Raw genomic sequence first — 24,098 nt, forward strand, 5'->3', positions numbered from 1 at the left:
TAATACATTAAAAAACAAAAACCAAAGCAAGGCTCTGTCTTCTGGCTCAGTGTGTCTCTAATTTTGCTATGCATACGAATCACCTGGGGATATTGTTTAAATGTAGATTTTGATTCAGTAGGTCTAGAGCGGTGCCTGAGATTCTGCATTTCTTTCTTTTTCTCTTTTAAAAAAAATTTATTTATTTATTTTCTGTTGCACTGCACGGCGTGTAAGATCTTAGTTCTCCAGCCAGGAATCAAACCCGCGGCCCCTGCGGGGGAAGCGCAGAGTCTCAACCGCTGGACCGCCAGGGAAGTCCCTGCATTTCTTTTTTCTTTTTTAATAAATACATTTATTTATTTACTTACTTACTTATTTATTTATTTATGGCTGCGTTAGAGAGCGGGGGCTACTCTTCGTTGTGGTGCGCGGGCTTCTCCTTGCTGTGGCTTCTGTTGTTGCGGAGCACAGGCTCTAGGTGCGCAGGCTTCAGTAGTTGTGGTGCACAGGCTTAGTTGCTCCGCGGCATGTGGGATCTTCCCAGACCAGGGCTCGAACCCGTGTCCCCTGCATTGGCAGGCGGATTCTTAACCATTGCGCTACCAGGGAAGTCCTGAAGTCTCTGCATTTCTAACAAGCTCCCAAATGATGCCCCTGGTGCTGGTCCCAGGGTCACACTTACAGAAGATGTTAGCCTACACTTGAACTTCCCATTGGGAAAATATATAACTAGAAGGGTAGGTCGGAACTTGTTTCTGTGGATGGTTTGTGACCAGCTCAAATCCTTAAATCCTCCCTGTGTGTAGCAGGGATATCTGGTTCATTTGTGCCAAAATCTTTAAAATTGCTCAGCTCAGCTTCCCTGTTTGAAAACTTCCTGGCCTGTGACATGGCCACCCAGCCTCCTGGGCTGTGGAAGGAGAAGGGATATTTACGTGTGTCTTGGTATCGTATCTGAAGCAGTGGCTCTCAACCCACTATGCACAGCAGAATCAACTGGGATGCTGATTAAAAATGCAGATCTGCTGGCCTCGTCCCCCCGACTGATCCAAATCTAGGGAGAGGTAAGGCCCAAGAATACCCACTTTTAAAAAGCCCTCCCCCACACTTTGCTACTCAGCTTGTAGGGACCTTCACTTCAGGACGGTGGCCTCAGGAATAAAGTCCCAAATGTGGAAGACAGAAGGTTGATACTGAGTTCAGCTTCTCCTACTTCCTTCTCACTGGAACTTGAGGCTTCCCGTTGAGTTCTGTGCTTCGTCTTTAGAAAAGGGCCCCTGCCAGTGTCTTCTGACTGCTCCCAACAGGTGCAAGGGGAGGTTGCTGAGTGGAGTGGGCAGACTCACAGGAAGTCTACTGGGATTAAATCAACCAACCCACATCCACGCTTTACCAAATCCAGTTTCAATAGTAAATAAGGGGGACTTTCCTGGTGGCGCAGCGGTTAAGAATTCGCCTGCCAATAGAGGGGACACGGGCCTGAGCCCTGGCCCGGGAAGATCCCACATGCCGCGGAGCAACCAAGCCCATGAGCCACAACTACTGAGCCTGCGCTCTAGAGCCCGTGAGCCAAGCCACAACTACTGGAGCCCGTGCGCCTAGAACCCATGCTCCGTAACAAGAGAAGCCACCGCAATGAGAAGCCCGCGCACCTCAACGAAGAGTAGACCCCACTCACCGCAACTAGAGAAAAGCCCACGTGCAGCAACGAAGACCCAACACAGCCATAAATAAATAAATAAATAAATTTATTTTTTTAAGAAAACAGTCAATAAGGTTTCTCAGGAAGAGAAAGTCATGTTTCACAGCTCTGGAATCTGTTTTTCAGGCGTCTTAGGAGGAATCAGATGATCCTGGCTAACACCTTATTCCAGTGTGTTTGTTACCACCCTGAAGAGTTCCAAATCATCACCAGCGGGACAGACAGAAAGGTGAGAGTCAAGATCTTTCTGGTACAAGAGAAGAGCAGTGAAGCCCTGTGGCTGAGGGTACAGGCTCTGGAGTCAGGCCACGCCCGTTCAAACCACGGGTTTGCTGGTGATCCGCCGTGTCACTTTGGAAATGCTCCCTAACGTTTTTGGGTGCCTTTGCTTCCTTGTCTGCAACATGGAAGTGACGACACCACTGGCCTCATGCAGTTGCTGTGGGGATTAAAGTCGTGATTGAATATGATGCTAAAAGCGGGGGGGCCTGGCGCATAGCTGGCACTCAGTAAGGACTGGTTTTGATCATGAGGACATTCCTAAGGCTGGAAGTGTTGTGCCCAAAGGAGCTGTCACTTTGATTAAATTCAAATGGAATGACAATAGAGCTCGTCTCTCATCACCCTACTTCATCAATATATTAAAAATCTCTTCAGCTAAGGAGTCCATGTCCTTCAGTGAAAATTGGCCATTATTTGGGGGGAATATTCCCCCCTTGGAGCAAGCAAGAGGCTTCAGGAGAGAGGCACATGGAAGGGCAAGGAAGCTGGGGTGTCTTCCACCCTGCCAGCCACATCAGATCAGCCAGATCTTGGCCTGATTACCTGCACATCCAATTACTGGGTTTGAATACCCCTAACGTAGACTTTGAGATGACTTTGAGATAACTGAAGAAGAGTTTGCATATTTATTGTTTTGCCAGATACAGGCTAAGTTAATGGAGTTAAAAGTATAAAAGTATTGAGGGAAAAATACAAAAGGTACCTTCCCTCCCCACCTCCACCCCCCAAATTAGAATCTAGGAGTGGGGCTTTTTCCTGTTTAAGCTTCCCAGGTGATTGGGAACGACTGCCTGAGACACTTTGTCATAAAAACCCAAGGAATGCTGCCTGGTCCAACCAGGATCTGCCCGACACAGAATGTTCTGGGAGGGTGTGAAGAATTGCCTCTGTGTTCCAGTCTCTGTAGCTTTTTAAGTTTCTTTGTGTCTCATCCGCCCAAACTGGCCTATGTCTGCCCATCCCCCAACCTGTGCTTGACTTGTGGTCTAAGTGGGCTTCCTCTTGGCACTGGGGTGGGATGGATATTAGGGAGTTAATCACCACGTCACTATAAATGCTTTGATGGACGGTTCATATTGTTTCTAAATTACTGTGATATCTGCCGTATTCTAGGTTTCAGCTTTTGAGACTTGAAACAATCTATTTCCCTCTTATTTGAATTTTGACCAGAATATTCCAACCATAAATCATAAATCTGTCAAACTGCTGTAAGTGCTGGGGACATGACACTGTCCCTGCTGTCATGGAGCTTACCTACCGTCTGTATTAATTTTGGGTGGGAGGGGATGGAATTGGATAGTACACATGTAAATGAGTCCATGAAAGAGCAATGAGTAATAAGTGAACAAGATGATACGAGATGGTGAAAGAGCTAAAAATATATAGAACAGGCTATAGGATAATGGCTGGGAGAAGGAAGCTGTTTTAGCAAGGATGGTCAGCGAGGCCTCCTTAAGGAGGTGGCACTTGAGCTGAGGCCTGAGTGCCACGAGGACCTAGCCATGCTTTGATCTCAGGGAAGACCATTCCTGGCAGAGGACACTTGGGAAAGCCCAGGAGAGGCTCACTTTGACTTCCCTGGTCAAGGAAGCTGGTAGTCAAGCACCAATGACTTACATGGATGTGATTCCTGAGAAACTAGGATTTTGGCATGCTTTCATACTCCTTTATGTTTTTACTATGAAATCAGAACTTTATTGTTAAAGTGACCGAGCATCGATAGAAATGATAAAGCAAAATAAATAAATAAATAAAAAGAAAAGAAAAATTTTAAATAGCATACACCATTTCTAGCTAAATTCAGAGGAATACAGATTCCTGGCGTAATGATGGGAACACGGCAAGTTGCCATCAACATGAAACAGAGAGAAAGTTCTGGGTGAAATACCCAAGTTCCCACTCCTGATTCCTGGTCAAGGGCTCTATGTTTAGAAAGAAATTTTATTTGTGAATTGGTTGTACATTTACAAAGTTCAAAGTTCAAAAAGTATAAAAGCAGTATATTCAGAGAAAAATCTTCCTTCCTTGAGCCCCTGTCTCCTTTCCACCCCTAACCTAGTTCCTTGGCCCAGGAGGGGGCGGTGGGGGGGGGGACTAAGATCCGTCTCTGTTTAAACCCATCCCTGCGGAATGTTCTGTTGCTTTGAGGCAGAAGAGAAGGTTTGGCATAAGGGTGGGGTGAGGAAGAGGGAGGGCCAGCTACAGTGAGAGCTCACTTTGTAAGGCCCAGTCTCCAGAACTTTCCAGAACTGCTCATTCCCCAAGCTGGAGGAAGGAAATGCTTTCCCCTCCCGCCAGGTCTAAAGAAAGCTTCACTTTCCTCCTCTTAAGAGCAGAATTGGGAAAGTGGTTGCAGTGGCCGCTTTCTTCTCTCCTTTACAGCTTCCTTCAGGCTCAATCTGCTCCATCTGACCAAAAGTACTCTCTGTCTCAATCCAGTTTACCAGCATATCAACACCTCTTTAAACTGAATGCAAATTTAAAAGCCACTACTAAAAATATGAAAATGATTTCTCCACCCCCTGCTTTAGCCTATTTATAATTTCAGCTGGTATATCATCCCAGGGTGTATTTTTGCTATCTGCTATATAAAGTAGAACCTTCTTTTGTTAGCATGCGTGTGGATGATTTCACTGAGCTGAACCCTGCCTCATGCTTCGTTCTTGAATTCCAGATTGCTTACTGGGAAGTGTTTGATGGGTCAGTAATCAGAGAGTTGGATGGCTCCTTGTCCGGGGCCATAAACGGCATGGATATCACCGTGGAAGGAGTGCACTTTGTCACAGGTCAGTCCTAGGATAAGAGAAGAAAGCCAAGCCCAGCTTATTTAAATGGGAATGTGGAACTCCCAGGCGGGAGGCAACTGGAAGTGACCACAAAAGGGTCTAAAGGGCAACGTGGTTAGATTCAGGCCTGAACACTGCAGCCGGTGTGGCTGGGAAAGAAAAATCCAGAAGTCGCATTTCAACGAGAGGAAACATTTGCTCACGAGCCTTAGGGGCACAAATAAAACCTAAGCTTCCACTTCATGCTTTTTTTTGTGGTGGGCAGCGATGAAAGAAACGGGCCTTTACACAACATTGTAAACCAATTATACTTCAATTTAAACAAATTAATTAAAAAAAAAAGAAAGAGGGCTTCCCTGGTGGCGCAGTGGTTGAGAATCTGCCTGCCACTGCAGGGGACACGGGTTTGAGCCCTGGTCTGGGAAGATCCCACATGCCGCGGAGCAACTAGGCCCGTGAGCCACAACTACTGAGCCTGCGCGTCTGGAGCCTGTGCTCCGCAACAAGAGAGGCCGCGATAGTGAGAGGCCCGCGCACCGCGATGAAGAGTGGCCCCCGCTTGCCGCAACTAGAGAAAGCCCTTGCACAGAAACAAAGACCCAACACAGCCAAAAATAAATAAATAAATAAATAAAAATTTAAAAAAAAAAAAAAAAAAAAGAAAGAAATGGGCCTTTACATGGGCTGGGCTGTTCAGTCTGCCTTGCTCTGCTATTTCCTACTGAAGTCTTCAATGCCAGGCTTTTCAGTCAGCATTTCCAGGGGGCATTCGCTACACAATGTGCCCGTTGAAACAGCATCAGTCTCATTTCTTGCAGCCTCTTTGATTCTTCCAGACAGTAACCAGTTAACGTTCCAAATCAATAAAAGTTTCACAAACACATTTACGTAAAGCATGATATAAAATTAGACACGGTATGATCCCAATCACATATTCAGATGTATATCTGTGTAACTTACAGAGAAAAGACCAGAAGGAACTAAACCAAGATGTTACTAGTGGTTCTCTCTGGATGGTGGGATCAAGGGTGATGTCACCTGTTTACATTTTTCCCCCCCAAATTAACTACAACAGATCTAGATTTTTATAATCAAGGAAAAGAGTGTTTATAAAGATAGGTTTTTCTTCCTTTAAATCAGCACATGGGGAATGTATTGAAAACGATCCAGTAATGTAAAATCAGGACTGTTTCTCTCTGTTCTGTTGCAGCAATGCCATATAACTGTTTGTCATTTTCAGGTGGAAATGACCATCTTGTCAAAGTTTGGGATTACAATGAGGGTGAAGTGACTCATGTTGGGGTGGGACACAGTGGCAACATCACCCGCATCCGGATAAGTCCAGGAAATCAGTACATCATTAGCGTGAGTGCCGATGGGGCCATTTTGAGATGGAAGTACCCATTTCCCTCATGAAGCATTGGAGACCTCCTGGATTCACAGCATTGAATACCGTCCTGTTGGAGGCTGAGCTTAGATAACTCCACAACTAGTCTTGCTTTCTCACATCTGTGTTTCTGTGCTTTGGTCAAAATATTTTATCTACAAGTTTCTCCTTTCCTTTATAGAATGCATTTTATATTCTCGAATTGTATATTAAAACTGAGATGTGTTCAAGAATAATTCGTCCAGACTGTAAAGTTTTTTTATTATGAGTAAGTTCCCAGTTGTTGGTTTCCTGTCATAATCTCCCTTCTATGACTCTGCAAAACCCACAGCCCTTCCTCATAATTTGTCCACAGATAACCATTGCTGTGAGTCTCTAAAAATAAGGAATGTGAATTTACCTTCTTAATCAGCATTTCATTCGTCAAGCTGCCTGGGGCAAGACGTGGGTTTGGATCCAGATCTTGGGTAGGGTTTTTGTTTTGTTTGAACTCTCTGATACTCCGTTTTGTAAAGTATACAGTTACCTTTTTGTAAAGAATACCTGCTCAAAAAGTGATTGTGAGAATTAAGTGAAATAATGTATTAAAGCATCGGCAGAGTTCATGACACAGAGTAGAAACTTCAATATGAATTATGGTGCTTTCTCAAAGAAAATGTGTGTCGGGGATCTTGGGGGTAATTATCAAAGGTGAAATCTCATAGTTGCTTTTCTGGAGTTAACCGTAAAATCTTTCTCCTCTGCTTACCATTAGAAGGGCGATGGAATGGACCTTGTGTACTGACCTTCCAACCAGGGACGGTGTCCTTTTCCAGGGAGGGTAAATAACGGTATTTCCCAGAAACACTTCAAGTCTCTAATTCACAGGACAGTCTTTTGTTCTGCACATATTCTTTATCCTTTACTTAATGCTTTTTTCCCCCCCTGCATCAGGTAACCTGCTGCTGCCCTATTTGACATATCAAGGTGGATATTTAATAAATGATGACCACTTATTCATCAAATAATAAGTAACATTTCAGGGCATTCATGTAATAATGCATCCTGCTAATCTCTTGTTGAGCTAGAAATTGATGAGAAATTCACTTTGCGAGACTTTGCCGGATTAATTATAAACGTGACAGTTACAGGATAAAGTGAGCGAAGTCTCCAGGGAATCAAGGGCAAGGCAATGCCAAGTCAATTCTCATTGGGCAACAATTCAGCTGGGATTTTGCGGTACGGAGTGAACATGAGACCTCCTAGGGGGCGCGCCCGGGAGCCGGAAAACTTCCTGGTGAGCAAATACTGAGGCTGGAAAGAGCTAAGCTGCGGGGTTGGCAGTCCACAGACCCTGCTCGAGTTCCGGCTTCTCTGCTTACGGGTCGTGTGGCCTCAGTCCATTGCGTTAACCTCTCTGAGCCCGTTTCTCCACCAAATAGACCGAGGACGGTCAAGTCTCGCTTGCAAGTTTTGATAAACTCTCTAAACTAGCCTGTAATTTAAACAAGCAAACCACAACCATCCCGGGTGTTTCTACACGCGTTTCCCAGTTCGGGTCCCAGGATGGCGGGTCCCGCAAAGGCTCTGCCTCCCCTGCGGGGCAGACGGTCTGGAAGGAGGTGGCGCCACCTGTCCGCACACACCTGAGCCTGCGGCGGAACCAGCGGCACCAAGGTGCTCTCCACCCCTTCGCCGCTCCCAGTGCGCGTCTCTCGCTACGCCGGAGGCTGCCCTTTGGGGAGTCTTCCTTTCCCTCCTCTTCACCTTCGCCTGGACGTAATTACAAGAAATTTAGCAATATCCAGGGCTTTGCAATTTACTAGGGCGTTCCCATTTATCATTCCTCTATTATTTTCACAGCTTGAAGGCTGGGAGGGGACTAGGAGCAGAGGTTAAATTCAGGTCGGTAGGTTTAAAAGAGGTAAGGAAGGGGGAAGGAACCAGAACTCTGTGCTCCAGTGCTTTTATTCCTGGTCCGAGCGGCGGGGGCGGGAGCCGGCGGGGGTGGGGGCGGCTGGGCGCTGCCCGGGGCGGGCCCTGCGGCCTGATTCCCGCGTGGGGCGGGGCGGCCCCGCCCTTGGCTCCGCCTCCGCCCGGTCCCGGCACACCTGGCCCGCAGGTAGCCGGCGCCCGGGCGCCTTTCCGAGCCTGGAAGGGCCTGTTGGCTGCTCGTCCTTCCGGCGCCCGGAGGCTGGGGGCTCCGCTCCGGGAGGGGCGCCGGCGGGAGCCATGGACCCGGGCGCGGGGGCCGCGACCGGAGAGGGGCCGCCCGCGCCCCGGCCTCGCCGCCGCCGCTCCCTGCGCCGCCTGTTTGGCCGCTTCCTGCTGGCACTGGGCAGCCGCTCCCGCCCCGGGGACTCGCCGCCCCGGCCCAAGCCCCAGCCGGGACACGGCTATGGCGACGGGGAGGGAGGCTTTGCTGGCCCCGCGGGCCCGGATCCAGCTGCGCCCGGAAGCCCCGGGGAGGAGCGCCCGCCCCGACCCCAGCCCCAGCTCCCCGCCGGCGACGGGGCGCGGACCCCGGGAGCTCAGGGCTTGAAGAACCACGGCAACACCTGTTTCATGAACGCCGTGGTGCAGTGTCTCAGCAACACCGACCTGCTGGCCGAGTTCCTGGCGCTGGGGCGCTACCGGGCGGCGCCGGGCCGCGCCGAGGTCACCGAGCAGCTGGCGGCGCTGGTGCGCGCGCTCTGGACGCGCGAATACACGCCCCAACTTTCCGCCGAGTTCAAGGTAGGCAGCGCTGGGCTGCCTCCAGCCTTGACCGCTCGGCGGCAGCCACGTTCCGGCCTTTCGGGTTTCCCTTCTGGACCGTTGGGTGCTCCATCAGGAAAGGGGTTTCTTGGGGACTTTTCTAGATGGCATTTGCCAGTTAAGCCTCGGATTATCGCTTTTTTTAAAAAAAATTAAATTTATTTTTACATTTTTATTTATTTTTGTCTGCGTTGGGTCTTCGTTGCGGTGCGCGGGCTTCTCATTGCGGTGGTGGCTTTTCTTGTTGCGGAGCACGGGCTCTAGGCGTGCGGGCTTCAGCAGTTGTGGCATGCGGGCTCTAGAGCGCAGGCTCAGTAGTTGTAGTGCAGGGCTTAGCTGCTTCTCGGCATGTGGGATCTTCCCGGACCAGGGCTCGGGCCCGCGTCCCCTGCATTGGCAGGCGGATTCTTAACCACTGCGCCCCCAGGGAAGCCCGTCGCCTTTGTTTTGAGTTGATTAATGTGTCAGCGCTTGAGGCGGGTGAGTGCAGGGAGCTGGTAGATTTGAGCGTATTAAGCATTTCTGCGCTCAGCAAACACTAGTTGAAGTATCGGAGGACTATTCTAACGCCAGGGATAGTTTCCACTCTAGTTTCTAGTGCGGTGCGGGGAGTCGGACTTCGAAGGCCAAGGTCTAGGAGGAAGGAGGTGAATGATGAGAAGGACGAAGCCAGGCCAAGATCTAGGAGTAATCCCCACAGGGGGAGGGAGCAGCAAGTGCAAAGACCAGAGGCCTGAAGGAGCTGAGAACTGGAGGCATGAAGGAAAACTCGGGTGGCACTTGCCCAGTAGAGTAGAGTGCGGAGGAGATGAGGTCGGCCAGATCATGTAAGTTTTTGGAGGCAACGGTAAGGAGTTTGGCTTTTATTCTAAGCCCATTGAAATCTGAGAACCTGTGTGCCAGGTACTGCGCTGAGGGCCTGGGAGAGGCAGTGGGTGTGCTATACTGGAGGTGGCATCCTTTTGCTTAGTGTGAATGAAATCCCCTAGGATGCGTTAGCGTGGGTTTGTATCCTTTGTTCCTGGGGTCACGGTCTACTTACTGGGTATGCTGCAGGGTCATGAGGCTTTGGAAGTTATGTGTATCACTTCACCCAGGATTAAAGCGGGGCATTTGTCTGGGGTCCCAGTTGGATTAAAGAGTGCTGATAATTGACGCGCATGGCTGGCTTCCTGCTAAAAAACCACAGTTCTGGGCAGAGAGCTGAAGCTCCCCAAAGACTAGGGATCGTTGTTCTTGGGGGAGAGGGAACTTGTCAGTGTTCATTCCACAAGCATCACTGCTCTTGAGTTTCAGCCTGAGAAAGCAATCCTTGCCATGTGACCCACGAGGATGCCAACCCCCACCGTCCTCTCTCCTGCTTCCACTAGTGAAGCACTGTTCTGCAGGCGTCAGTGGGTCAAATGGGTGTCAGTAATATCTCCTTTTGGCATCATTTGCTTTTTAAATGTGAGAGGCAGTATCCTTTAGTGGTTCAGAGCAAGGTCTTGGTTACCTTGAGCAAGTTACTAAAATCTCAACTGTGCCTCAGCTTTCCTTATCTGTAAAATGGGACTCTAGCGGTACCTATCTTCTTATACGGTTGTTGTGAGGGTAAAATGAGCTAATTATAACTCCTCACCTGCAGAGACCTGGAGGGAGAGAGGTAATCCTGTGTACCTTTTCTATTGCTCCATGCATTCTCATCCAGTTACTGCAGCAATGGGAGAGACAGGAGTAGCTTGAAAAGTCTTCCAAATTAGTAATCACCCTCCATGACTCACCAGCGTTTCCTGTCTCTCTCGCCTGCTCTCAAATCCCTAGAGCCAAGAAGCTCCCTGTGAGCCTCGGGGAGCTGAAGGATAATCAAACTGTTAATATGTTAGTAAGGGTGTTATAAGCCAGGGGTTCCTGGAACTTTCCTGGTAGGCAGCCTTGGAGAGAGTGGGGAAGGATTCCAGAATCTGTGCTTTTAAACCTTGGGGATTGAAGTCTAGGTGGGCTCCTCTTATTTTACAGATGAGGAAACATTTATTCATTCAACAAATATTGAGTGTCTAGATACTATAGAGGGAGCATGGAACACATGTGGGGTGATGAGTGCAAAACCTGACCCTGGGGCTCCTATCCTGGAGCTTACGGTCCAGTGAGAGAGATGGATGTGAGTGAAGTAATACCACGGGCCCACGATTAGAACTGCTGACAAGTGCTACAAAATAAAGATGCTCTGTTTACAATAGCCAGGACATGGAAGCAACCTAAGTGTCCATCGACAGATGAATGGATAAAGAAGATGTGGCACATATATACAATGGAATATTACTCAGCCATAAAAAGAAACGAAATTGAGTTATTTGTAGTGAGGTGGATGGACCTAGACTCTGTCATACAGAGTGAAGTAAGTAAGAAAGAGAAAAACAAATACCGTACGCTAACACATACATATGGAATCTAAAAAAAAAAAAATGGTTCTGATGAACCTAGGGGCAGGAATAAAGACACACGTAGAGAATGGACTTGAGGACACGGGGAGGGGGAAGGGTAAGCTGGGATGAAGTAAGAGAGCAAGCAAGAGAGTAGCATTGACATATATACACCACCAAATGTAATATAGACAGCTAGTGGGAAGCAGCTGCATGGCACAGGGAGATCAGCTCGGTGCTTTGTGACCATCTAGAGGGGTGGGATAAGGAGGGTGGAAGGGAGACGCAAGGGGGAGGGGATATGGGGATGTATGTATGCATATAGCTGATTCACTTTGTTATACAGCAGAAACTAACACAGCACTGTAAAGCAATTATACTCCAATAAAGATGTTAAAAAAAATAAAAAAATAAAAAATAAAGATGCTCTATGGCAATTCTGGCAGGAGGATGTGATTGTTTGGGGGAAGGTGGTGTGAGGAGGTGGGCTAGGAAGTCTTCCCAGGAGAGGGAACCACTGAGTTGAATTTTGAAGGATGAAGGGCCAACTAAGGACATGAGAGGGTGGGAAAGTGCATTATAGTTCCTGAGACTGAAACTGCCAGTCACTGAGGTGGGTGGGGCTGGGCAGGATAAGTGCCTGATAAAAGGAATTAATGAAAGCCTATGTGGCTGGGGGGAGGGGCCGGAGAATGGGTTTGGGAGAAGCCACAGAGGGTTGTGTAAAGGAGTTTGGCCTTTAAGAGGGATTATTAGCTTCAGACCAAGGAAGGCAGGAAGCTGAGAAGCAGCCAGCAGGCTGGAGTGAGTTACCGCAGCCCAGCCACGCAAAAGGCATGGGTCTGTGGCGTTCCCCCTCCCTGCGCCCTGAGTCACCCAGTGTCCCAGTGGTAGTAAGACCACTCTTTGTTTTAAGAGCAAATGAATAAATACATTTTAAAAATCCTGTCCATGGTATTATTCATAATACTTTGATTTCTAATGATGTAATTAAGTGTATATAACTATAAAAAATTGGAAAATGCCAAAATGTAAAAAAAAAAAAAAAAAAAAAAAGATCTGGAACTCCACCCTCTAGAGATAACCATCATTAGTGTGTTGATGTGCTTCAAATCATGTGCAAACAATTGGAAATTCTAGTTTTGTATCTTGCTGTTTTCAGTTAAGTATTCTCGTAAGACTTTCTCCTGGTCATTAAAATCTTTTATAAAACTTAATTTTTAATGATTGTGTAATATTTCATTAAACGAACCAATCCCTAGGGAGATGTTTATGTACTGTACAATTTTCCAGCTATCATGCTATGTTGAAAATTCTTGTATTTAAATCATTGTCCTCAGCTCTGATCATTTCCATAAGCTTAATTCCTTGAAGTGAAACGACATGGTCAAAGCAAAGATGACTGTTTTGTTCTTTTTATGTTTGTTGCTTTTTTTTTTTTTTTTTTTTTTTTTTTTTTTTTTAAATGTATTTATTTATTTATTTATGGCTGTGTTGGGTCTTCGTTTCTGCGCGAGGGCTTTCTCTAGTTGCGGCGAGCGGGGGCCACTCTTCATCGCGGTGCGCGGGCCTCTCACTGTCGCAGCCTCTCCCGTTGCGGAGCACAGGCTCCAGACGCGCAGGCTCAGTAATTGTGGCTCACGGGCCCAGTTGCTCCGCGGCATGTGGGATCTTCCCAGACCAGGGCTCGAACCCGTGTCCCCTGCATTGGCAGGCAGATTCTCAACCACTGCGCCACCAGGGAAGCCCTGTTTGTTGCTTTTTAAATCAACTTTTATGAGGTATAAATTATGTACAGTGAAAGGCACCCATTTTAAAAAATTGAGTTATATGTGAGATATAACACTGTGTAGGGTATATAATACATTGGTTTGATACATTTGTATTGCAGTATGATTGCCAATAGTAGCATTGGTTAACACCCCTATCTCGTCATGTTTTAGTGCTGGGAACAATTAAGATCTAGTGTCTTAGCAAGTTTATTGTTTATAGTACAGTTTTGTTGTCTATAATCACTGTACAGGTACACTTCATTTCACTGTACTTTGCAGATATTGTGTGCTTTACATATTGAAGGTTTGTGACAACCCTGCATCGGTCAAGTCTATCAGCGCCCTTTTTCCGAGAGCATTTGCTCACTTTGGGCCTCTGTCACATTTTGGTAATTCTCACAGTATCTACAACTTTTTCATTGTTATTTTATTTGTTATGGCGATCTGTGATCAGTGATCTCTGATGTTACTATTGTAATTGTTTTGGGCTGCCGTGAACTACGCCCATATAAGATGCTGAACTGAATAAATGTGTGTGTTCTGACTGCTCCACCAACCGGCCGTTCCCCCACCTCTCTCCCTCCTCTCCTTGGGCCTCCCTCTTCCCTGAGACACACAATATTGAAATTAGGCCAATTAATAACCCCACAATGGCCTCGTAAGTGTTCAAGTGAAAGGAGAAGTCAATCCATGCGGCAAATGTCATCGTGGTCTTATTTTCAGAAATTGCCACAGTTACCCTGACCAGTCAACAGCCACCAACATCGAGGCCAGACCCTCCACCAGCAACAGATTAGACTCGCTGAAGGCTCAGATGATGGTTAGCATTTTTTTTTAGCAATAAACTGTTTTATTTATTTATTTACTTATTCATTTTTGCCATTATTTTTTGAATTTTATTTTATAATAAATTTTTAAATTAAGGTCTGTAGGTTGTTTTTTTAGACACAATGCTATTGCACATTGTAATATTGTAGTGTTAAGAGACTACAGAAGAGTGTGAATATAATTTTATATGCCCTGGGAAACCAGAAAATTCACGTGACTCGCTTTATTGAGATATTTGCTTTATTATGGTGGTCTGGAACTGAACCTACAATAACTCTGAGGTCTGCCTGTACCATGTATTAGTCTCCAGGACTTATTTATCTACTAGTGACAACTATGTACCCTTACACACCATCTGTCCCATCCCTCCACCCTCAGCCCCTGATAACCACTGTTTTATTTTCTGCTTTTCCAATTTTGATTTTTTTTTTAGATTCCACATGTAAGAGGTATTATACACTGTCTTTCTCTGTCTGACTTATTTCACTCAGCATAATGTCCTCATGGTCCATCCACATTGTTGCAAATGGCAGAATTTCTTTTCTCAGGGCTGAGTAAAAATTTTAAGTGTAGAATCTGATGCGTCTTGACATGTATGTACCTGTATAATCACCATCCCAATTTTAAGTATTTATTGTTTTTTAGTTTTTAGATCAATTTTGTTGGGTTTGATTATTTTTAGTACCCACATTGACAAATTTCTTTCCAAATAATTATATCAAGTTGTAGATACACCAGCAATGCATATTTTCCTAAGTATTGGTTATTCTCTCTTATTAATTTATTGAACAAAAAGAAATAGCATCTTGTTTTTACATTTGTTTTTTTGATTAGGAGTGAGGTGTTGGATTTTTCTATGCTTTTTTACTAGTTGTAAGACTGCTCTTGGAATTGTCTGTTCATGTGGTTTGTCTATCCATTCTGCCTCGGTCTTAATGTTCTTTTTTCTTGTTTCTGTAAGTTCCTTAACTCTAGTCATATTTGCTGCAGATATTTTCTCCCAACTCTCTCCTTCTCCCTACGGAAAGTTTTAGATTTATTTATATCATACCTTTTGATAAACATTCTATGTTATGTACTTCTAGTTTTTCTATGGCTATATTAAGATTTCAGCCATCTGGAATTTATCGTAGCTCACGTGCTTGAGGATCAATTTTAGACTAACAATTTTAGACATACAGTATGCCTCAAGTCATACAATGGAGGCATTGCTTTTTAAAAACAAGGATACCTTCATCACTTGTATGTTTTGGAAGTTCTGGACAAAACCAGTAAGACATGAAGTGGAAATGGAAAAAAAAATATTGAACAGAAGGAAAATTACTAAATCGTTCTAGAAATCCATATTTTAGAATAATCGCTGTTGGTAATGGGTTCAGGTACAACATAGACAGTCAAAAGCAAGACCCATTTAGAAACATAAAAATGAGATTTCATACCTAAAAACAACCCAATGTATGAAATAAGTAGGAATACTTCTTAAAACAAATATGTTATAAATTATCAGTGGTGAGAGGAAGAAATACACACACACACACACACACACACACACACACACCCCGACACACACACCCACACACGGATAGAGCTATGCCATATTGCAGGGTAGAAATACCAAATATTGCCATTCATCTCTCCCAAGTTAAATCCCAAGGATTTAGCTTTAATGCAGTTCTAGTTACATTTCAGTAGACTTTCTATGGGAATGTTTTCTGTAGAATCAATAGGTAAAGTTATCTTAAAAAATTCTGTAAAATACCTGCCAGATACTGTTATAATTGGGAAAAGACCAATAAAGAATAGTGTTCACTGTAAAAAATATTTGCAATGTACAAATTAAAATGAAAAAGAAAATTACCTATGGTCCCATCTTTCTATAACCATTTGTTAATATTTTGCCATATATTTTCTGGTCTTTTACCTTTCTATATATAAATATATTTTAAAAATCTCAAATACATGTTTTTGCTGTTTTTTTTTTTAACAACAAGATTATTTATCTTCTTTTCTCATTAGTATTTCCTCAAGCATAATTTTTAAGGCCATCTGATATAAGTGTGCAGTAAGTTCTCCCCAGATAACTTTGAGATATCTTTGCCTGGATCTCTCATTTCCTTAGGCTAAACCCCTTAAAGTGGAATCACTATGCTTATAAAGAGGAACATTATTAAGGCCTTATCTTGTCTGTCTTCTTGAAGTTGTCAAATTCTTTCTGGAAAGGTTGTGTGGCTTCATGGCCAGACTAAGAGGACAAGAGTGTCAGTCTTAAAGGATTAGCCTGATTAGCAGGAGAGGAATGGATCTCACATGGAAGAAAGAATAAGTAAAGGTGTAGCCCATAGAAGTGGGAAAGTATGTTTGGGGCACCCGAGTGGCTCCATTTACCTGGAGCTTTGAAACATGAGACCGAGTGGTGAGTGATGGATGGGGCCAGACTGGAGGAATCTGGATTATTAGGTGGTGAGTCAGCGAGTTGGGAAGGGTTTGGGTGGGGACACGACGTTACCAGCTGGGCTGTGGGAAGAAGGGTCTGTCCTGTCCTGTAGGCAGTGGGCGGTCAGGGGGAGGTGCTGGGGGCCGGGCTCCCCTCGAGGTAGGCACTGCGGTCTGGATCAACAGGAGTTAGGACTCAACAGTGGGAATGGGACTCTGGTGAAGGGGTGGGATGGAAACAGTTGGGAAGGCAGACTCAGAATGCTTGACTGATGCGGGTGTGAGATGGAACCTGCAAGAGGACCCTGACATTAAGAGAAAGAGCTGAGTTTAGAGATTTCGAGCTGGAGGGGTTGGCTGACCCCCTGGAAGGGAATGTTGGTACTAAGGATGTAGGTTTGAGGGAGGCTGGGAGGTAGGGTTGCCAGGTAAAATACATGATGCCCAGGTCCATTTGAATTTCACATAAACAATAACTTGTTAGTAGAAATATATTCCCAATATTGCCTGGGACATACTTATACCACAGACATCACCATTATTTACTGCTTATTCAAGGTTCATTTTATTGGCTCATTGGGCAGCCCTGCTTGGGGGTCAAAGTGCAGAGAAGCCTAGATCCTTCATTGCGCCCAAGCTAGTGTGTTTCAAATAAAGACTCAGAACCAGCATTTCAGTTAATTAAATCTTGAATTTCGCTTCGGCTCATCCTAAAGTTTCCTTTAAGTCCCAAGGAAAGATGAAAAAAAAGGAAAAGAAAAAAAGCCCAGGGCCTTTGATTAGATTGGCCTTGGTGAGATCCGCTGGGTTCACAGCTTTGCTCACACAGCTGCCTTGGGTGGGCATGAGCAGAGGACAGACCTACACTGGACAAGACCTGCCCTGTGCACTCACACAGAAAAGAGGGTTTGCTTACACTCAGATGCTCGTGCTTGCACAAAAAAGACCCTGGAAGGATGCTAAGTAAGAAAATGTTCAAAGTGTCCTCCCTCTGGGGAGGGGAGGGGCACCCAGGCCTGGGAAGACTTTTTTTTTTTTTATAATTAATTAATTTATTTTTGGCTGTGTTGGGTCTTCGTTTCTATGCGTGGGCTTTCTCTAGTTGCGGCAAGCGGGGGCCACTCTTCATCGCGGTGCGCGGGCCTTTCACTATCGTGGCCTCTCTTGTTGCGGAGCACAGGCTCCAGACGCGCAGGCTCAGTAGCTGTGGCTCACGGGCCCAGTTGCTCCGCGGCATGTGGGATCTTCCCAGACCCCGGGCTCGAACCCGTGTCCCCTGCATTAGCAGGCAGATTCTCAACCACTGCACCACCAGGGAAGCCCGGGAAGACTTTTCATTACTGTTCTTTTTATATTTTGAATTATTTTTTTTTAAGTAGGTGCATATATTGCCCTTTGAAATAAACTTTTTGAAAGCTGGAACATGCATTTACCCAGAAAATGACGAAGCTGTCACCTCGTCTAACAGGACAGCATGAAGGGCACAGGAATGTGAGTGCCACCAGGGCAAGGAATCATGTCAGCGTTGTAGCCCCAGGCCCTAGACTAGTGCCTGGCCCCTAGTAGGCACTCAACAAATAAATATTTATTAAAAGGATTAAGGACTGGCCCAAACATTTTGTGATCTAACCACAGAAGGAGATGTTTGTACTTCTCAAGTTTCATTCATTTTAGGAAGAGGCAGTGAAGGAACCACATGCGTGGTATTTAAGGAAGCCCACTTCACTGGGCCATGTGGTTATTCTCAAAGAGGAGAGTTGACGCCATGGGAATGAAGGAAACCACCGTGGAGAGAGAAGGACAAGAAGCTGTCCACCTTTGGGGTGAACAGAGAGAGACAGCGTGGAAATAGACTGAGGGCGTGGGTGGGGGGCCAGGCGAGCATGCCCCCCAGCAGTCCAAGGACCAGAGCTTCAGGGAGGAGACATGGTCGCCTCTATCAAAACATTCTACCACGTGATCCAGCAATCCCACTCCTGGGTATATTTCTAGAAAAAATGAAAACACTAGTTCGAAAAGATACATGCACCCCAATGTTCATAGCAGCACTATTTACATTAGCCAAGACATGGAAGCAAACTAAGTGCCCGTCAACAGACAATTGGGGGCTTCCCTGGTGGCGCAGTGGTTAAGAATCCGCCTGCCAATGCAGGGGACACGGGTTCGAGCCCTGATCTGGGAAGATCCCACATGCTGCGGAGCAACTAAGCCTGTGCACCGCAACTCCTGAGGCTGCGCTCTAGAGCCCGCGAGCCACAGCTGCTGAGCCCGCGTGCCGCAACTACTGAAGCCCGCACGCCTAGAGCCTGTGTGCTCCGCAACAAGAGAAGCCACCGCAATGAGAAGCCCGCGCGCAGCAACAAAGACCAAACACAGCCAAAAATAAATAAAATTAAATCTTAAAAAAAAACCTTAATCATTAAAAAAAAAACAATTGGATTAAGAAGATGTGGTATAAACATACAATGGAACATTTCTCAGCCATAAAAAAGAATGAAATACTGCCATTTGCAGCAACATGGATGGACCTGGAGAATATTATGCTTAGTGAAGTAAGTCAAAGACAAATACGATATGATATCACTTACATGTGGAATCTAAAAAGTAATACAAATGAATCTATATTCAAACAGAAACATATAGCACACGGAACTCTACTCAAAAGACTCTAAAAAAGAGTGGAGATATATATATGTATAACTGATTTACTTTGCCATACAGCAGAAACTAACAACATTGTAAATCAACTATACTTCAATAAAAATTAAAATAAAATAAAAAAGAAACAAAACAAAATGGAAACAGACTCACAGACATAGAAAACAAACTTGTGGTTACCAAAGGGGAAAGGGACAAATTAGGGATATGGGATTAACAGATACAAACTACCATACATAAAATAGTTAAGCAATAAGGATTTACTGTATAGCACAGGGGATTATACCCATTATTTTGTAACAACCTATAATGGAATAGAATCTGCAAAATTACTGAATCACTACGCTGTACACCTGAGACTAACACAATATTGTAAATCAACTATACTTTAATTAAAAAAATATATATATATATATATACATATATTCAACAGACAAACATGTCGGTTTTCAAAGGACAGGATACACAATGGTAGTCTTTCTGGAAAAAACGATGCCTCCTCCTATACAGAGAACCCTCACAGCATTTGGGAACACTGCTCCCCAAATGACAGGCTTTAGCAGGAAAGACCATTTCTCGCCCCACGTTGTTTCTGACTTGTCATCCTGGTCAAGGCTGAAGCGCGACCATGGGTAGGCTTGGTGCTTCCAGGCCCTTGTTTGCATGTTTGAAGGGCCAAATTGCCCCTCAAAGCGTGGGCTTCTCACTGCAGTGGCTTCTCTTGCTGCGGAGCACGGGCTCTAGGCGTGCGGGCTTCAGTAGTTGTGGCTCGCAGGCTCTAGAGCGCAGGCTCAGTAGTTGTGGCGCACGGGCTTAGTTGCTCCGCGGCATGTGGGATCTTCCCGGACCGGGGCTCGAACCCGTGTCCCCTGCATTGGCAGGCGGATTCTTAACCACTGCGCCACCAGGGAAGCCCCCAATTGTCTGTTGACGGGCACTTAGTTTGCTTCCATGTCTTGGCTGATGTAAACATTCTTCCGTTCCTTTCAGAATGCGGTCTCCAAGTACGGCTCTCAGTTCCGAGGCAATTCCCAGCACGACGCCCTGGAGTTCCTGCTCTGGTTGCTGGACCGTGTGCACGAGGACTTGGAGGGCGCGGCCCCGGGGCTGGGGTCCGACAAGGTCAGTCGCCCCCGAAACAACACGTTGTGTTTTTTGTTTTTTTTTTTTAATACGGTTTATTATTTTTTATTTATTTATTTATTTATTTTTGGCTGTGTTGGGTCTTCGTTTCTGTGCGAGGGCTTTTCTCTAGTTGCGGCAAGCGGGGGCCACTCTTCATCGCGGTGCGCGGGCCTCTCACTGTCGCGGCCTCTCTTGTTGCGGAGCACAGGCTCCAGACGTGCAGGCTCAGTAGTTGTGGCTCACGGGCCCAGTTGCTCCGCGGCATGTGGGATCTTCCCAGACCAGGGCTCGAACCCGTGTCCCGTGCATCGGCAGGCAGACTCTCAACCACTGCGCCACCAGGGAAGCCCAACACGTTGTGTTTGATTTTCTTTTTTCCCCTTGCACATTTACTCAGCTCTTCAAAACTAAATCTTAAAATTCAGATCCGTAGATTTTTGTGTATTCTGCCTGCTGTTCACACGGTACCGTTCCCTGCTCCTTCCTCTTTTCCCCGTTTGTTTTAGACCAGACGTTTCCTCCCATTGCTGTTCCTCATCCTCTTTAATCCCAGTGATATGGTGTATAGGGTTTCTGTTTGGTTTAAAGTTTGAAAAAAAAAAATCTCCTTTCTGTCAATATCCTATGCCTTAGTATGGTCATCTGAGGCCATGAGTGCCGTTGCTTATTATTTTTAGATGCTTCCATTTTAACTCCACCCTTGCTTTTTCAGTTACTTATCCTACAGAGCCAGCGATTCCCAATCTTTTTTCTCAAGACGCAGGATGGATGATCTTTACATGTGTGCACTCAGCAGTCCCAGATTTGGATGAAACCTCAAACCTTTGGGTGTAAGAAAGCCCTACAATCATCTGTAGGTTTGATAGGACTAGTTGATAGTTGATAAATCAGCTGTGTTCTCTATGGGCTTTGCTAAATAAAGATCAGTGATGGGTTCTGCTCTAATCCTATCCTTTCATCTCTCTCTTAAGAAAGTAAAAACGAGTGAAGTTATTATTCCATGAGTGAGCAAAATTATTATAACAATATCCATGAATAATCTGCTATAATTTAAAAAATGTTTCACAAGCTTTGGTAATTAATCAGTCGCATATTACTTTTTTTTTTTTTATTTATGGCTGTATTGGGTCTTCGTTTCTGTGCGAGGGCTTTCTCCAGTTGCGGCAAGTGGGGGCCACTCTTCATCGCGGTGCGCAGGCCTCTCACTATCGCGGCCTCTCTTGTTGCGGAGCACAGGCTCCAGACGCGCAGGCTCAGCAACCGTGGCTCACGGGCCTAGTTGCTCCGCGGCATGTGGGATCCTCCCAGACCAGGGCTCGAACCCGTGTCCCCTGCATTGGCAGGCAGATTCTCAACCACTGCGCCACCAGGGAAGCCCCGCATATTACTTTTGATGTGTCTCAAAACTGATCCAGATGCAGCTACAAGAACTGCTTTACTTGTTTTTTGTTTGTTTGTTTGTTTGTTTTAATTCTGGACATTTTATTCCCATCCCCCTAGTGAATCAATTAAAAAGCCCTTTGGAAGTGTTTCAATCTTTCACCTGTTACCTTCCCATCCTTACATTATCTACTCAGAGACCATTATTCTAGAGTAATAAAGATTGAATGGCAAAATGTGATACAAATGGACCTATCTACGAAACAGAAACAGACTCCCAGACATAGAGAACAGACTTGTGGTTGCCAAGGGGTAGGGGGTTGGGGGAGGGAAGTATTGGGAGTTTGGGATTAGCAGATGCAAACTAGTTTATACAGGATGGATAAACAACAAGGTCCTACTGTATAGCACAGGGAACTATATTCAATATCCTGAGAAAAATCGTAATGGAAAAGAATATGAAAGAGAATGGACATATATGTATAACTGAATCACTTTGCTGTGCAGCAGAAATTAACACAACATTGTAAATCAACTATATTCAATAAAATAAATTTAAAAAATAAAAGAGAATAAATAAATAAATGGGGGGGAGATTGAACGGCAGTCACAGTTTGTAGGATGAATGAATCGAGATACGTAATGTGCAGCATGATGACTGTAGTTAACAATACCACATTGAGTGCTGGAAATTTGCTAAGAGAGTAGATTTCAGGTCCTCTCACCACACACAAAAAAGGTAACTACATGAGGAGATGGATATGTTGATTGGCTTGTCTGAAGTAATCATTTCACCATGTAGATGTGTATTAAATCATCATGTTGCACTCCTTAAATACATACAATGTTTATTTAAAAATAAAATAGCTCAAGAAGCTGAGTCATTTTTTTTTCTTAACTTGTCCACACAGCCAGCTGTTGTCTTTGTTTCTTTCCCTTTTAAAAATGGCAATCGGCAACTTTAAGAAAAGAGGGCATAACCATATATGTCTTGAATAAAGAATAGACCTCTTTTAAACAACAATATAATGTAGAAGCTAAGAGCTTGACAGAGCTGCAGAAAGAGTACTCATGTCTGAGACAGCAGGTTGCCAGGTGCATGAAACAGGGAAGATAATGATTGTACAGTATTCTGTACTCCTCAGAACACATCTTGGAGTGTTATACACAGTATGAGTAGCTACTATCATTTGTGGGGTGTTGTTAGAGTTATTATCCCCATTTTATATATGGGTAAACCAAGAATCAGAGAGGCTGTGTAACCTTCCTGAAGCAGCACAGCTTAAGAAGAGGTAGAGTCAGGATTCAAATCCAAGGGAGGTCTGGCTTGAAAGCCTGTTTTCTTATTTTAAAAAGAACCATCCCAGGACTTCCCTAGTAGTCCAATGGTTAAGACTTCACCTTCCACTGCAAGGGGCACAGGTTCGGTCCCTGGTTGGGGAACTAAGATCCCGCATGCCAAAAAGATAGAAAAATAAAAAGAGCCACTGCATTCACCCCCAAAACACACAAACGAAACAAAGCAAAAACTTCACCAAACAGAACCTGGGAGGACCAGACATTTAAAGGTTATGGTGGTTTCTCTGGGTTGTGGGATTGTGGGTGATTTTTCTTATATGTACAATGATTTTCTGTTTATCTGATTCAGACCCTTTTAGTTGCAACTTGGTCCAACTTAAGGAGAGGGCTTTTATTGGCTTTTAGAACTTGTGAGTCCAAGGGTTGATCCAGCTTCAGGTAGGGCTGGATCCAAGGTCTCCTTATCTCTTGTCTTTCTCTTCATTCTCAGACTGACTCTGCCCATCTAGTGGCAGGAGGGGCCCCTGCAATGCTCGTAGAGCCTTTTTCACTTGGGATTCCAGAAAAAGCCCAGGCAAGAGTCCGATTGTCTTAGCGTGGCTCACATGTCCATTCCTGGGCAGGTGGCCAGCAGGATGGAATATTCTGATTGGGCACATGGGTCCCATGCCTGTGGGGTGAACTCCACCCAAATCACAAGGGTAAGGAAGGTTTCTGTAGAGCTGGGGCACGTTGGAAAGGAATGCTGAGATGACAAACGTGTCACTACACTGTATTCCATAATCTTAGCATGAACACATTTTGAAATCAGAATGATGTATTAAAAAGAGAGAGATACTGTTTATTGAAGTGTGTTACGTGCCAGGCATTTCATATGATGCTTTTCATGACTTATTTCACTGATGCATAGGAGACACTCAATAAACCCCTGAATGGTTGAATAAATTAAGTAGTTATCATGCTTTAATATTTGATAACTCATAATAAGGATAATAATAAGTAACTCATAATAAGGTTAATTCATATATTACAGTTAATGGAAATTTAGGTTAAGTTGTCCAAGGTCATTCAACTTCTACCTGTGGAAAGAGAATCAAACCTGAGTCTGTCTATTTCAAAGCCAGTGTGCTGGATCCCTTTCCTTATCCTGAGTTTCTTGTGCTTTCTGTTTCCCACCAGAGGGAGGGAGGAGACCCGGGTGCCTCTTTCTTCTGGCTGCATCTAGAAAAGGCTTCTTGGGAGTTTCCTGGTGGCCTGGTGGTTAGCGTTCCGGGCTTTCACTGCCATGGCCTGGGTTCAATCCCTGGTCAGGGAACTGAGATCCCG

The 24,098-nt window shown here is 45.1% G+C and overlaps 2 protein-coding genes across 4 annotated transcripts in view; both read left to right on the forward strand.

Annotated features, from left to right (window-relative positions):
- CFAP52 (cilia and flagella associated protein 52) overlaps positions 1–6,377 on the forward strand; it is a 36,540-nt gene extending 30,163 nt beyond the window's left edge. Inside the window, exons 13-15 of one of the 2 annotated variants that reach the window (XM_082372896.1) lie at positions 1,811–1,913; positions 4,641–4,752; positions 5,993–6,377. In XM_082372896.1, coding sequence (XP_082229022.1) covers positions 1,811–1,913; positions 4,641–4,752; positions 5,993–6,168 — 391 coding nt within the window. In that variant the 3' untranslated portion in view covers positions 6,169–6,377. The remainder of the gene's footprint in view (positions 1–1,810; positions 1,914–4,640; positions 4,753–5,992) is intronic. The other variant, XM_082372897.1, reaches the window with a different exon arrangement.
- Positions 6,378–8,187: 1,810 nt separating this feature from the next.
- The window catches only part of USP43 (ubiquitin specific peptidase 43), a 66,624-nt gene continuing 50,713 nt past the window's right edge, over positions 8,188–24,098 (forward strand). For both annotated transcript variants that reach the window (XM_082373268.1, XM_082373269.1), the window contains exons 1-2: positions 8,188–8,854; positions 19,959–20,090. In XM_082373268.1, coding sequence (XP_082229394.1) covers positions 8,351–8,854; positions 19,959–20,090 — 636 coding nt within the window. In that variant the 5' untranslated portion in view covers positions 8,188–8,350. The remainder of the gene's footprint in view (positions 8,855–19,958; positions 20,091–24,098) is intronic.

This window comes from Balaenoptera borealis (genome assembly GCF_965194805.1).
Source record: "Balaenoptera borealis genome assembly, chromosome: 20".
Taxonomy (NCBI): domain Eukaryota; kingdom Metazoa; phylum Chordata; class Mammalia; order Artiodactyla; family Balaenopteridae; genus Balaenoptera; species Balaenoptera borealis.